The sequence below is a fragment of the Oncorhynchus nerka genome, linkage group LG9b (genome assembly GCF_034236695.1).
Source record: "Oncorhynchus nerka isolate Pitt River linkage group LG9b, Oner_Uvic_2.0, whole genome shotgun sequence".
NCBI lineage: Eukaryota > Metazoa > Chordata > Actinopteri > Salmoniformes > Salmonidae > Oncorhynchus > Oncorhynchus nerka.
In genome coordinates this window covers 19,612,192-19,626,800 of record NC_088424.1, presented here as the reverse complement: position 1 = coordinate 19,626,800, position 14,609 = coordinate 19,612,192, and the positions used below count along the sequence as shown (strand labels likewise).

The 14,609-nt window shown below is 41.0% G+C and overlaps 1 protein-coding gene across 1 annotated transcript in view; it reads left to right on the top strand.

Annotated features, from left to right (window-relative positions):
* Positions 1-4,659: 4,659 nt before the first annotated feature.
* Positions 4,660-14,609, top strand: part of LOC115114405 (ras GTPase-activating protein nGAP-like) — a 94,307-nt gene continuing 84,357 nt past the window's right edge. Inside the window, exon 1 of the mRNA XM_065013417.1 lies at positions 4,660-5,413. Coding sequence (XP_064869489.1) covers positions 5,287-5,413 — 127 coding nt within the window. The 5' untranslated portion in view covers positions 4,660-5,286. The remainder of the gene's footprint in view (positions 5,414-14,609) is intronic.

The following is a 14,609-nucleotide window of genomic DNA, read 5'->3' as shown; positions in this document are numbered from 1 at the left end:
TCAGAAAGCATGAGCTCCTGAGTTGGGAAAATCTTGTGCAATACACCGACGCATGTCTTGTATTCAAGATCCTAAATGGCCTGGCTCCCTCTCCACTCAGTATTTTTGTTAAACAGAAAAGATATGGCAGCAGATCCACAAGGTCTGCCATGAGAGGTGACTGTATAGTTCCCTTAAGGAAAAGCACCTTAAGTAAATCTGCTTTCTCTGTGAGCACTTCCCATGTCTGGAATACACTGCCATCAGACACACATAACTGCACCACATATCACACTTTCACAAAATGCATGAAGACATGGCTAAAGGTCAATCAGATTTATGAACATAATCCCTAGCTGTGTATTGCCACTTTCCATGGTGTCTGTTGTCTGTATCTTGTGAGGTGTGGAAATACTTTGTTGCTTTTATGAATTTTGTCTTGCTGCTTTTTGTTCTATGTTGCTGTCTGTATGCTACGTCTTGCTTGTCCAATGTTGCTCTGTCTGTATGCTATGTCTTGCTTGTCCTACATTGCTCTGTGTGTGCTCACTGCTCAATGATCGTCTATATTGTAATTGTTTTTAATAACCTGCCCAGGGACTGCGGTTGAAAGTTAGCCGGCTGGCTAAAACCGGCACTTTTACTGAAACGTTGATTAATGTGCACTGTCCCTGTAAAAATAAAATAAACTCAACCCAACATAGCACTCACATCTGTAGCCATGAAATGCTTTGAAACGCTGGTCATGGCTCACATCTACACGATCATCCCAGAAACCCTGGACCCACTCCAATTCACATACCGCCCCAACAAATCCACAGATGAGGCAATCTCTATTGCACTCTTTCACACCTGGACAAAAGGAACACCTACATGATAATGCTGTTCATTGACTACAGCTCAGCGTTCAACACCATAGTGCCCTCCAAGCTCATCACTAAGCTAAGGCCCCTCAGGGGTGCGTGCTCAGTCCCCTCCTGTACTCCCTGTTCACCCACGACTGTGTGGCCCCACACGACTCCAACACTATCATTAAGTTTACAGACGACACGACAGTGGTAGGCCTGATCACCGACAATGAAGAGACAGCCTATAGGGAAGAGGTCAGAGACCTCTCTCAACGTGGGCAAGGCAAAGGAGATAATCTTGGACTACATGAAGCACAGGGCTGAACCCGCCCTCATTCACATCGATGAAGCTGTAGCGGGTTGAGAGCTTCAAGTTCCTCAGTGTCCACATCACTTAGGACCTATTATGGTCCAAACACACCAACACAGTCGTGAAGAGGGCACAACAAATGCCTCTTCCCTTCAGGAGGCTGAAAATATGTGTCATGGGGGCTCAGATCCTCAAAAAGTTCTACAGCTGCACCATTGATAGCAACTTGACTGGCTTTATCATTGCTTGGTATGGCAACTGCTCCACATCCGACCGCAAGGCACTACTGCGTATGGCCCAGTACATCACTGGAGTCGAACTCACACACCTGCATTGACTCCACACACACATAGACACATTTTCACACTCTTTACCTACACTGCTGCTACTCTGTTTATAATATATCCTGATTGCCTAGTCAATTTTAACCCTACCTACATACGCACTGTATTACCTCAATTACCTCAACTACCTTGTAGCCCTGCACATTGACTCAGTATCAGTACTCCTTGCATAAGCCTCGTTATTTTATTGTTACTATTTCCTTTTTTATTGAGTAAATAGTTGCCTTAGTTTTTAACTCTGCGTTGTTGGGAATAGGCTCGTAAGTAAGCATTTCACGGTGAAGTCTACTACTGTTGTATTCTGCACATGTGACCAAAACAATTTGATTTGAGTATGATCGTAATTCAAGTCTACCTCTTGTTTCTTTTCTTGCAAAGGTCATTTTACTTTGTCCTTTTATCTACACGAGAAACACTAATTTCACGCCACTTCGATACAAGCTACGACTGGAAGTGAATTTTTCGTAGCAGATCAGTAGAGTTTACGCAGCAGGTTAGAAGAATTAACGTAGCAGTTTAGGACAATTACCGTAACAGGTTAGAATAATTAACGTAGCAGGTTAGGACAATTAACGTAGCAGGTTAGGAGAAGGTTAAGGTTAGGAAAAAAGTTAGGACAAATGTTCTCCTAACCTGCTACGAAAATCATTTCTGGTCATAGCTGTATTGAAGTGGTGTGAAAAGAGTGTGCCCCTTATCTACACAGCCCATTATGCATAATCACTGACTGAATATCTGTTGCATGAGAGTGATTCATTGCTATTTCTATTTGCAGCTGAAGCCACAGCTAAAGAAAGCAAAAACTGGAGATAGAGAATGTGTCACAATCAAATATGCTCACAAATAGTCCAGAGAAGGTCTAAAACTGTTAAACTGACCAAAGTGGAATTTGTCCACCATTGCATGTACTATCAAAATATTTTAAAGAATAAAACATCAGAACCACCATCGTGTATTATGTGTGCATTGTCTTTGCAAGTTAGCAGATGATGGAAATTAATGACTGGGTTGATGACTGGATTTAGTGTTTTAAGATTTAATTATCAACAGACTGAGAACTATACTTACCACAGGGTGGAGACATAACACATAATTCTATATTATGAGAAGCCTGAGCCTTCATGAGAGAGAAAATCACTTTGTATTTCAAGACATGCTGAAAGGTAGTATTTATGTAATGTATTGACAAATTATAAAACTAGCAATAACATCATTATGAGGTATAGTAGTTTCCCTCACTTGAAGAAAACAGCGCATTTTTTAAATGACAATCAAATAAGTTCATTAGGTATGAATTAAATGTATCAAATAGAAAATGAATGTCTGCCCCAGTTTTTTTTTAAATATTACTTAAAAAATATATTAAATTGCAGTCTACATCAGACATACAGTTGAAGTCGAAAGTTTACATACACTTAGGTTGGAGTCATTGAAACTTGTTTTTCAACGACTCCACACATTTCTTGTTAACAAACTATAGTTTTGGCAAGTGACAAGTAATTTTTCCAACAATTGTTTACAGACAGATTATTTAACTTATAATTCACTGTATCAAAATTCCAGTTGGTCAGAAGTTTACATACACTAAGTTGACTGTGCCTTTAAAGAGCTTGGAAAATTCCAGAAAATTATGTCATGGCTTTAGAAGCTTCTGATAGGCTAATTGACATCATGTGAGTAAATTGGAGGTGTACCTGTGGATGTATTTCAAGGCCTACCTTCAAAGTCAGTGCCTCTTTGCTTGACATCATCGGAAAATCAAAATAACTCAGCCAAGACCTCAGAAAATAAGTTGTAGACCTCCACAAGTCTGGTTCATCCTTGGGAGCAATTTCCAAACGCCTGAAGGTACCATGTTCATCTGTATAAACAATAGTACGCAAGTATAAACACCATGGAACCATGTAGCTTTCATACCGCTCAGGAAGGAGACGTGTTCTGTTTCCTAGAGATGAACGTACTTTGGTGCGAAAAGTGTAAATCGATCCCAGAACAACAGTAAAGGGTCGTGAAGATGCTGGAGGAAATAGGTACAAAAGTATCTATATCCACAGTAAAATGAGTCCTTTGTCTACATAACCTGAAAGGCTGCTCAGCAAGGAAGAAACCACTACTCCAAAACTGCCATAAAATAGCCAGACTACGGTTTGCAACTGCACATGGGGACAAAGATCATACTTTTTGGAGAAATGTCCTCTGGTCTGATGAAACACAAATAGAACTGTTTGTCCATAATGACCATTGTTATGTTTGGAGGAAAAAGGGTGAGGCTTGGAAGTTGAAGAACACCATCCCAACCGTAAAGCACAGGGGTGGCAGCATCATGTTGCTTTGCTGCAGGAGGGACTGGTACACTTCATAAAATGATGGCATCATGAGGTAGGAAAATTGTGGCTATATTGAAGCAACCTCTCTAAGACATCAGTCAGGAAGTTAAAGCTTGGTTGCAAATGGGTCTTCCAAACAGACCATGACCCCAAGCATACTTCCAAAGTTGTGGCAAAATGGCTTAAGGACAACAATGTCAAGGTATTGGAGTGGCCATCACAAAGCCCTGACCTCAATTTGCGAGCAGAACTGAAAAGGCGTGTGTGAGCAAGGAGGCCTACAAACCTAACTCCGTTACACTAGCTGTCAGAAGGAATGGGCCACAATTCACAACTTATTGTGGGAAGCTTGTGGAAGGCTACCTGAAACGTTTGATGCAAGTTAAACAATTTAAAGGCAATGCTACCAAATACTAGTTGAGTGTATGTCAACTTCTGACCCACTGGGAATGTGATGAAAGAAATAAAAGCTGAAATAACTTATTCTCTCTACTATTATTCTGACATTTCACATTCTTAAAATAAAGTGGAGATCCTAACTGACCTAAAACAGGGAATTTTTACTAGGATTAAATGTCAGGAATTGTGAAGAACTGAATTTAAACGTATTTGGCTAAGGTGTATGTAAACTTCCGACTTCAACTGTATCTGCGATGTAAATACTATTTAAGCCGGTGCTTAAAATATTTGTAATCATTATAAAATATGTGCATGATACATATAGTAAGTACATCATAGTTGCTTAGGAATTTTTCTTCTAGTTTGTGGAATCTGACAGAAGGGCAAGGCCCCTTTGAACCCATGCGTAAACGATTCTCTCTGGGATCCGCTGCTCTCTCCTGAATCCCTAGAATCTTGCGCTGGCATGTGATAGAAGTGGAACATTGGTTTGGATTTAAATGTGAAAAGGATTTTTGATCCCCTTGGAAGAGTGAAGAGAAACCCAACCTTGTGAGCGATGCTTCAAGTATTCAAGAATGGGCGAATAATTGAGGCCATGACCGCACAAACTTAATATTTAGTTCCCTACACAATTGCTTGGAACAACAGGGGAGCGTACCAGACGTTCGGGACTTTTTCTGCGCGTGGTCCTGTTGGAGCAGCACTCCACCTCTGATCTCTGGGCAGCGACAATGTCAACAGCGTAGCTAGCCATAGCTAAAAAAACGAATGATTCTAGACTACACAGACCGCTACCCAGCATTTACAATGTTGATTGCTAGCCCTCAGCAGTCTGGGAGATAAAAAAAAAATATGGTAGTGCTTTCGTCTAGCCAGAACGGCTTGTGCCAAACAATGAAATAGCTTGGGCTAGCTAGTAAACGTGAGAGAACTTAGCCGGGTTAAACGTGATTATTTTGTTGTCATAAAGCTAACTTCCCAGCAGGTTATTGCTTCTCTTTGACGATTACGTCGTGGACTTCTCAGTTTTGGACTCTTGTTTCTACCTGGAAGTTGTTGGAAAGGTGATTTCTAGTATGGAGCCCGACTCAGCCATAGGCGACGTGGATTCTCTACATGGGGGGCTGCTTTCCTTGGATCCATTGCTTGACCGAATCCTGGTGGATTCTTTATGCCAGCAACAAGGATGGGTGCGCGTATATGGTGAGATGGACATACATTTTCAAAGATGCTTAGTTAACCAGTGCACTGAGATGAGAGGTGTAATATGCGTTTTGGTTTTGACATCTCAAATCCTATTCCAAAGTTGCCATAACACCAGTGTCGTTGGTTGGAAATAATGGTAACCAAGTTCTTCTGTCACATAGAAGGGTAACGTTAGGCTACATGGCTTGAGGGAGGGAACAAGCCATGTATCCAACCATAGACATCATAGTATTACATAATTGTTTGACCCTATTGCCAACATCACAGTATTTAGAGTGTTTGCCATTGCATTGGTAAATATTTACCATCCAACAGAAGGATATCTAACTAACAACTTTATTTAATATTTGTGTAGGGTGAGTCATGGAGGGATTTAATTACACAGATGTCAAGTTCAGAAGACACGAAAGGCACTTTCAGAATTCCATGTACATCACATGTCAACACAATGAAATATGGCAACAACCAAAGATATATGAAGGTCATATATTTTTCTTGACATTCAATTCAGATGACATTATTTGGCTGAGTAGTAGATCATTTTCAATATTTGGCATGCTTAGTTCCCAAGCCCTATCATAGGCTACACATAGACCAAAAGAGCTGTTAATTAAAACACCTCCATATTATCAGGGGGCAGTTTATGCTGCTGCCACCAGTAGTAGTGGGGAATTTAGAGGCTCTCACATTATGTATTTACATGAATATGTCAGATCCTGTTGTTGGGTCTGGATGAGGAGCAGTAGGAATAGAAGTGATGGATGGGAGTTTTCCTCTGAAAAAATGCAATATGGTTGTGACTTGTGATCATATCTTGTGTGGTCGAGGAAGATTAGTAACTGCTTTCAGCTGGTGTTAATTTACTGTCCTCATTAATGATTTAAGATTGCTAAATGGAAATGCTATTTATAGATGGCTTGGCTTTACAGCAAGGGTTTTATGTAAGAATGCTGGCTAAATTTGAACTGATGTGTCTTTTGTAGCCTACATCCTGTAGTCATGTCGGCAGGGACTGTTGTCATGGTAGCTCACTTCAATGAATGGAAAGGGATATAGCTCAATAATATTGTGCTTAGACAGAACGTCCTTTGCTTTCCACTACTGTTTTTTTCTTATTGTATGTAATTAAGATCGGCTTGCCATTCTGTTTAAATTTCCCTTGATGTTTGCAACCATTTCTTATGTTTGAAATGACTCTAACGCCTACATTGGCTTTGCATTTCCTTGGTCAATGTTATAAGCTACCTAGAGTAGCTTTGGGTAATTGAACTCTAAGACTGGATTGATTTCTAGCTATTTTTTTTATCCTCTCTCAAAGATGATTATTGAACCTTCAGAGGAAGGAGTGATCCAATGGAGAACAGAAGCAGAATGATGTTGACAGTGTCTTGTTCATCTGCAATTCTGCTGCCCACTTGCAGAGTAACCGGAAGAGAGCTGTTTTCTTAATAAAAATGGAACATTTTGACCTCCGTATACAGTTATGTTTTCTATGGACGAAATTGTTCTCGAGGGACTCCTGGGAATGTTCTGCCAGGCCTATTTTTGGTTTTATTTGTTAATATCCTGGGAAAGTCACTTGACGTTAAGGGGTCAGTTGACACCATATTTAGTAGGCCATTAATAAATCTTAACTGCTACGTGATGTCTGATTTATGAGGATGATGTCAAATGTGCTGAAATATTGAGAGGGTGTCACTGTTCAGATTTTTGCTTTAGGCTAACATTGTTTTAATTGTTGTGGCTATAAATACAAAAAAAGTCACTGCTTGTATTTCAAATTGAAAGTGTGAACTGTTGAGTATGTAGGTGAGTTTAAGATTAGTTTGTTTTGCTCTGGAGATCTTTGGTTTTAGAGCAGGCGAGTGACTAGCCTACTGTAGCTGTAGTGAATAGTGTGATTGTACTGTGGCCCATGGACAGCAGCAGCTCTGTTTCTGAGTCCTAGCACACGCAGGATTTTTGCCTCCACTTCCCTCCTCTCCCCTACCTTTTTCAAATGACTCGCCGGAGCTGTGATGTAAGCAGACAGTTCTGTGAATGACCTCAGTGGCCAGGATTCCAGAGCAGCAGGCACCAGTGTTCCAACGTCACTGCGTTCCAACGCTGAAATAACTCAATAAGGATGCCGGGCCAGCTGATCCCAATGTCCATGTTTTTCCAGTAAGAAAAAAACCCTGTCTTCTCTTAGTGTTTTGTCATTAAATTCCAGACATGTAACTAAAGGCCAAAAATGATCTACATTTTTAACTGAAGTTTGTTGCCTACTTTCTGAAGAAAATACATTCTCAATTACATTGGTTGCCAGTTGAACTGGGAAATTGGGGATTCATTTGACTTTTTTGGCTATTCAGCAATTATTTGGTGTTGAATGAGTATCCAGTGTTCAGCCACAGTGGAATGGCAAGGTATGGTAGAACAATTATTCTCCTAGTTTTTGCTTGTTGGCTGAGCTGGCAATTTTAGTTCTATTCAGGCTGAAAGAGTGGTTGTCATGGCTGCTTCTCATATAGTGCTCAGGGTCACCATAGCAGCTGTCTACAATTTCTTCAATTAGGCTAGTAAACACTCAGAACAACAATTGCAATTTCCAGATATGGGAATACATGTTGTTAAAGTAGGCACAGCCTAGATTTCAGATCCTATGCCTAAGCGTTAGTTTGTGTTACTCAAAAGCAAGACTTGATCCAACTGTCTGTCCCTGAATATCAAACGTAGCACCATACGGATTAGGATTATGTCCCATTTAATAAGGATTGTGGTGCCCTGCTTGAATCCTTTGAAAACGTTGACAAAGTGCATTACCCAGAGAAAGGGCATTGTGCATAAGCCTATTAAAATTTGACTGAAGAAGGAAGACCGAAGAAAGGGTTTATCAGTGGCCCTCATACTCCTATTCAAATCAGCCATGCCTCATTTAAGGAAGTAGGCTTGGTAGTGAATTATTACAATATCATAAATCTCTAGCTGTAGTTTAGGGTTAAACACAGATTTTATAATCTCTGTCCTCTAACAATACAGAATCGTTTTTTTTGTAATCCACCCAAACTCTCGGTTTAGGCAATGGCCTAAATCGAGTCAATGAAATTGAAATCATAAACCAATTCCATTTCTGCCATAGTTCGTCCTCAGTAGTCCACATTATCCATAGAGGTGCAATTTGCTTGTATGGCCTGCTGTTTTAGACCATTCTATATTCCCATTCATAGAAGACCAGTGGTTGACGGCCTCCCTGCGTTTGACTGCAGATAAAGGCAGGTATCTACAAATCCTCCACCCATTCCTTCGACACAAAGACGAATTGGCTGCACGACAACATTCTGGGATTCCAGGCGTTACCTGAAAGCACAGGAAGTCCCCTTCCTGTTTTAGATCCAATTCCAGATCTTTGAAGGACAGCCTGTCGTTTCCAATGGGAACAAATGAGCCATAGTGGGCAGAACAAGTGAGGAGGGGGGGCAGAGCCAAGCACGAGCTTGCGAGATCCTATTGGTGCGTACTAGCATCATCTGCTTATTTCCGTTAGGGAACGCCTGTGAAGTGCACGTGTGCAGTAACTCAATTTTCCTTTGCACTCCTTCTAAACAATGCCATTTGTTTTTCAAACTTTTGCAAAGGGTAACGTTTACAAACCTTATTCCACTCTGTTTATAACAGATTCTAGTTTTGGGAACAACTGTATTGAGATCAAATGTTTCATCGATGAGAAGATTTGCAGAATGTCGTCCAAAATACATCTCATTTCATCTTCTCCCTCTGCCCACCAGTGGGCTTCATCTCACTACGATATGTGGATGCAAAACATTTATACATCCAGTGAAATATCTGTCTCATTGTTCTGTCTGTGATAGACAATGTTCCCGCTAATTTCATTTGGCACTGAGCAAATTTCAGGACTTGTAAATGGACATTTGAATTCTGTGCCACTTCCAGTATCAATTTGAGCATAATGTAGGAGTGGTCTACCAAGAAAACCAATAGAGAAAATCCAATAACATTTTCACATGAAAATAGGCTATATCATAGAAATGAAAAGCTATGTGGTGTTCAATGCAAGCCTACATTCATCATAACTTTTTAGACTATGCAGGGCATGACATTAATTCATGTAACACCATGGGCCAAATAGGTGACTGCAAATTACATTATATTGTTGTATAATGCAAGGAACCACTTTACAAAGTACAAATCATTATTATTACCATACAGAAAACTAGACAATGTAGGCTACCCTCTGACTATTGGCTTTTTTGCGTATTTAAGCCTGTTCCAAAATACTACACTGCCCCTTAAATATTAACAAGCTCTTTACCTGACTCGCTTTTCAAAGATTGCTTAAAATGTGCTAGAGGTTGACCGATTTTAATCGGAAGGGCCGATTTCAAGTTTTCATAACAATCGGAAATCGGTATTCTTTGGTGCGATTTTTGCAGATTTTTTTATTTATATATATATATATATATATATATATATATATATATATATATTTTTTTTATACCTTTTTATTTAACTAGGCAAGTTGGTTAAGAACACATTCTTATTTTCAATGACGGCCTGGGAACGGTGGGTTAACTGCCCCGTTCAGGGGCAGAACAACAGATTTTCACATAGTCAGTTCGGGGGATCCAATCTTGCAACTTTACAGTTAACTAGTCCAACGCAATAACGACCTGCCTCTCTCTCGTTGCACTCCACAAGGAGACTGCCTGTTACGCGAATGCAGTAAGCCAAGGTAAGTTGCTTGCTAGCATTAAACTTATCTTATAAAAAACAATCAATCATTAGTTAACTACATATGGTTGATATTACTAGATATTATCTAGCGTGTCCTGCATTGCATGTAATCTGACTGAGCATACAAGCATACAAGTATCTAAGTATATAATGAGCGGTGGTAGGCAGAAGCAGGAGCGTAAACATTCATTCAAACAGCACTTTTGGGCGTTTTGCCAGCAGCTCTTCGTTGTGCGTCAAGCATTGCGCTGTTTATGACTTCAAGCCTATCAACTCCCGAGATGAGGCTGGTGTAACTGAAGTGAAATGGCTAGCTAGGTAGCGCACGCTAATAGCGTTTCAAACGTCACTCGCTCTGAGCCTTCTAGTAGGAATTCCTAGGATAGGATAAAGTAATCCTTCTCACCCCCCTTAAAAGATTTAGATGCACTATTGTAAAGTGGCTGTTCCACTGGATGTCTTAAGGTGAACGCACCAATTTGTAAGTCGCTCTGGATAAGAGCGTCTGCTAAATGACTTAAATGTAAATGTAGTAGTTGTTCCCCTTGCTCTGCATGGGTAATGCTGCTTCGATGGTGGCTGTTATTGTTGTGTTGCTGTTTCGAGCCCAGGGAGGAGCGAGGAGAGGGACAGAAGCTATACTGTTACACTGGCAATACTAAAGTGCCTATAAGACCATCCAATAGTCAAAGGTTAATGAAATACAAATGGTATAGAGGGAAATAGTCCTACAATTCCTATAATACTACAACCTAAAACTTCTATAATAACTACAATATATGTACAGTGCATTTGGAAAGTATTCAGACCCCTTGACTTTTCCAAACATTTCAGCCTTATTCTAACAGGTTTTGTTTTTTTCCAAATAAAAATGTAAAATAGATACCATGTTTGCATAAGTTTTCAGACCTTTTGCTATGACATTAAACATAGAACTCAAGTGCATCCTGTTTACATTGACCATCCTTGAGATGTTTCAACTAACTTGATTGGACATGATTTGGAAAGGCACACACCTGTCTATAAAAGGTCCCACAGTTGACAGTGCATGTCAAAGCAAAAACCAAGCCATGAGGTCGAAGGAATTGTTCGTAGAGCTCCGAGACAGGAATGTGTCGAGGCACAGATCTGGGGAAGGTACCCAAACATTTCTGCAGCATTGAAGGTCCCCAAGAACACAGTGGCCTCCATCATTATTAAATGAAAGGAATTTGGAACCACCAAGACTCTTCCTGGAGCTGGCCCCCTGTCCAAACTGAGCCATTGGGGGAGAAGGGCCTTGGTCAGGGAGGTGACCAAGAACTTGGTCAGTCTGATAAAGCTCTGGAGGTCCTCTGTGGAGATGGGAGAACCTTCCAGAAGGACAACCATCTCTGCAGCACTACACCAATCAGGCCTGTATGGTAGAGTTGCCAGACGGAAGCCACTCCTCAGTAAAAGGCACATGACAGCCCGCTTGGAGTTTGCCAAAAGGCACGTAAAGGACTCTCAGACCCCTGAGAAACAAGATTCTCTGGTCTGATGAAACCAAGATTGAACTCTTTGGCCTGAATGCCAAGCGTCACATCTGGAGGAAACCTGGCACCATCCCTACGGTGGAACATTGTGGTGGCAGCATCGTGCTGTAGGGAGGGACTGGGAGACCTGTCAGGATCAAGGGAAAGGTGAATGGAGAAACGTACAGAGATCCTTGATAACCTGCTCGAGGGTGGTCAGGACCTCAGATGGGGGGGGGGCTAAGGTTCACCTTCCAACAGGACAACGACCCTAAGCACACAACCAATACAACGCAGGAGTGACTTCGGGAAGTCTCTGAATGTCCTTGAGTGGCCCAGCCAGAATCCAGACTTGAACATGATCGAACATCTCTGGAGATATCTGAAAATAGCTGTGCAGCGACGCTCCCTATCCAACCTGACAGAGCTTGAGAGGATCTGCAGAGACCATTCGGAGATCCTCCCTAAATACAGATGTGCCAAGCGTGTAATGTCATACCCAAGAAGACTTGAGGCTGTAATCGCTGCCAAAGGTGCTTCAACAAAGTACTGAGTAAAGGGTCTGAATACTTATATAAATGTGATATTTCAGTTTATTTTGAATACATTTGCAAAAATGTCAAACTGTTTTTGCTTTGTCATTATGGGATATTGTGTGTAGATTGAGGGGGGGTAAACAATTTAACAATCACCCATCAATAGAATTGTACTCTGCACTCTGGCTCTGCCTAAAACAAATGTAGATTGTTTTTGGTTTGTTGCATCTCTGCGCGGCTGTCCTTGCGGAGGTGTGCGGCCACACACATGCTCAGTTTAGCGGGAACATGAGGCCTAAATGTTTTTTTGCTTAGTTCTGAAATCAAATGAACAAGTTGTCTTGGAATTAATCTGGAAATGCACTACAAAGAGGCTTAGACTTGGAACTAGGCTGCATTGCACATCTTCTAAATAAGTCGACCATTTGTATCTGAACCACCGTTAACTATGTCCTCCATTGGCATCAACGCAATTGAAAACTTAAACGTTCCAGTTGTGCACAGGCAACACAGAGGGCTGTCTGCGTCAATGATGGATGGCGTGGCTATGCGGGTGTATTTAGTGTTTGACTGAGGTGAACATTTCATAAAAGATCCCTCTATGTAAAGCTGCAATATGAGCAGTGTTGAATGAACAACAGACGCTTTAGTCTTCCAGGATGTGCCTCATCGTACTACTGCACCGACGATTCAAACCTTTGCCCTGATTCATCTCACAGCTCCAAAGGTGGTTAAGGGATAGGAGAGCGGGAATAGCCTACGTCTAGACCTTTTGCCTTTCATTCAATACAGCCTGTTATTCAAAACAATAAATAAACAGGGACTGAATAAAAAAATGTTCAGACCTCAAAAAGCAGAAGAGGATTTCGACACCCACCATCTCAGATTGTTCTGCAATTGTTTCTCTAGGGCAAAACAGATGATAATTTCCACAACATTATTTTGTTGTGGAAATTATCTCTGAGAATTGGCCATTTTCAATTTATAGGATTCATATAATATTCAATAAATATAGTACCCTATGTCCGATTTGCACAAAAACCTCTTAACAATGATTTAACATGTGAAGAATCCCATAAAGTTATCAAACTTCATCCACGGACCCCCAAACCCCACACCACGCCCACCCCAATGGCCAGTACACAGTATCAGTTCTCTGTTTGACAAGTTCTATTAAGCTGCGACGTGGAATATTTTCTTTGCAGCTTTTACTATGTTATGTAAAAAAACAAATTGTTCCGAGGTATTTGCCATTGACGTCGCTTACATTTTCCCCATAAATGAAGTGAAAGTACCAGGTTTTGACCTCGAAATGCCGCTGTTCTCGCTACTGCCCTTTTTGTCCATTTTGCTGGTCTCTTGTGTTTATCGAAACTGTCACAACATTTTCTTTGTGACTTTGGGTAGAAAACCAGGCGTTTTTGCTCATGGTGAAAATGCTTTGTGGTCATCCTCAGGAAACTGCCCCTGTGTGTGTGTTTGGTGAACAAGCAAACTATGAGGCGACATCAATTCTAAGGGTTTCAGTACTATGGCCTCAGGGTTTTCAATGGTAAAAGTCCCGAAAAACACACTGTACAGTGTTTTGTAATGGTGTTGGGTTTAATGGTGTCAAGCTCATCTAGATGGCTTTACAGCAGACCCTTAGTGTCTCATGAATGACAGACAATGGTCTTCAACCATCCTACTACTGAAAGAAGATCGTAGCTAAGCATGCATCTGCATCTTTCTTCTCCACTGCTTTGTCGACGTTTGTTGAAATACAAGACCAGGAACTCCAAAATATTATGACATGATATAGCCTAATCCGCCTGTGAACATTTCCTCTTTGAGTTATTTACACTGACTGTTTCACTCTACACATAAAATGACTGAATGGTTTTTCTATCGCACACCACCACTCAGTGCTCTGCAAAGCGAAGCAGGCTTGCCAAGAGAAAGTGAGGCAGAAATAAATGGCTGTTGAAAATCCTGCTTAATGGTCAGGAGTGCAGGGCAGGGTGGCTATTTTCAGTTTGTTTTGTAGCAGCAGGCAACTTGGCAACTGTGACGGGCTTAAGGATATTTGGCAGTGTTTTAGAGAACCTTCTGATTGTATGGTAGGAGCCTGTTAACTGGGGCCAGGTCATAGGCTGCAGCCCAAGAGGTTTTCTTATTCATATTGGATGGAGACTGTGGGAGTCTGCCTTGTTTTTTTTCCCCCCCAGCTTATTCACACATGACACACCACACAAGGATGTATAGGTTCTTTTTATTTTATTTTTATGTTTTTAGTACCTTGCCAAGTCACCATGCTATTTGAAATAATATTTTGGCTGAACCTCTTTCTTTTTCCCTTCCTCCTGCCACTCGTTACAAATTCAGGTTACATTTTATATGATATAGAAGATTTATTGGTAGGCTGCCTAGACTAATAGGCTAGATATG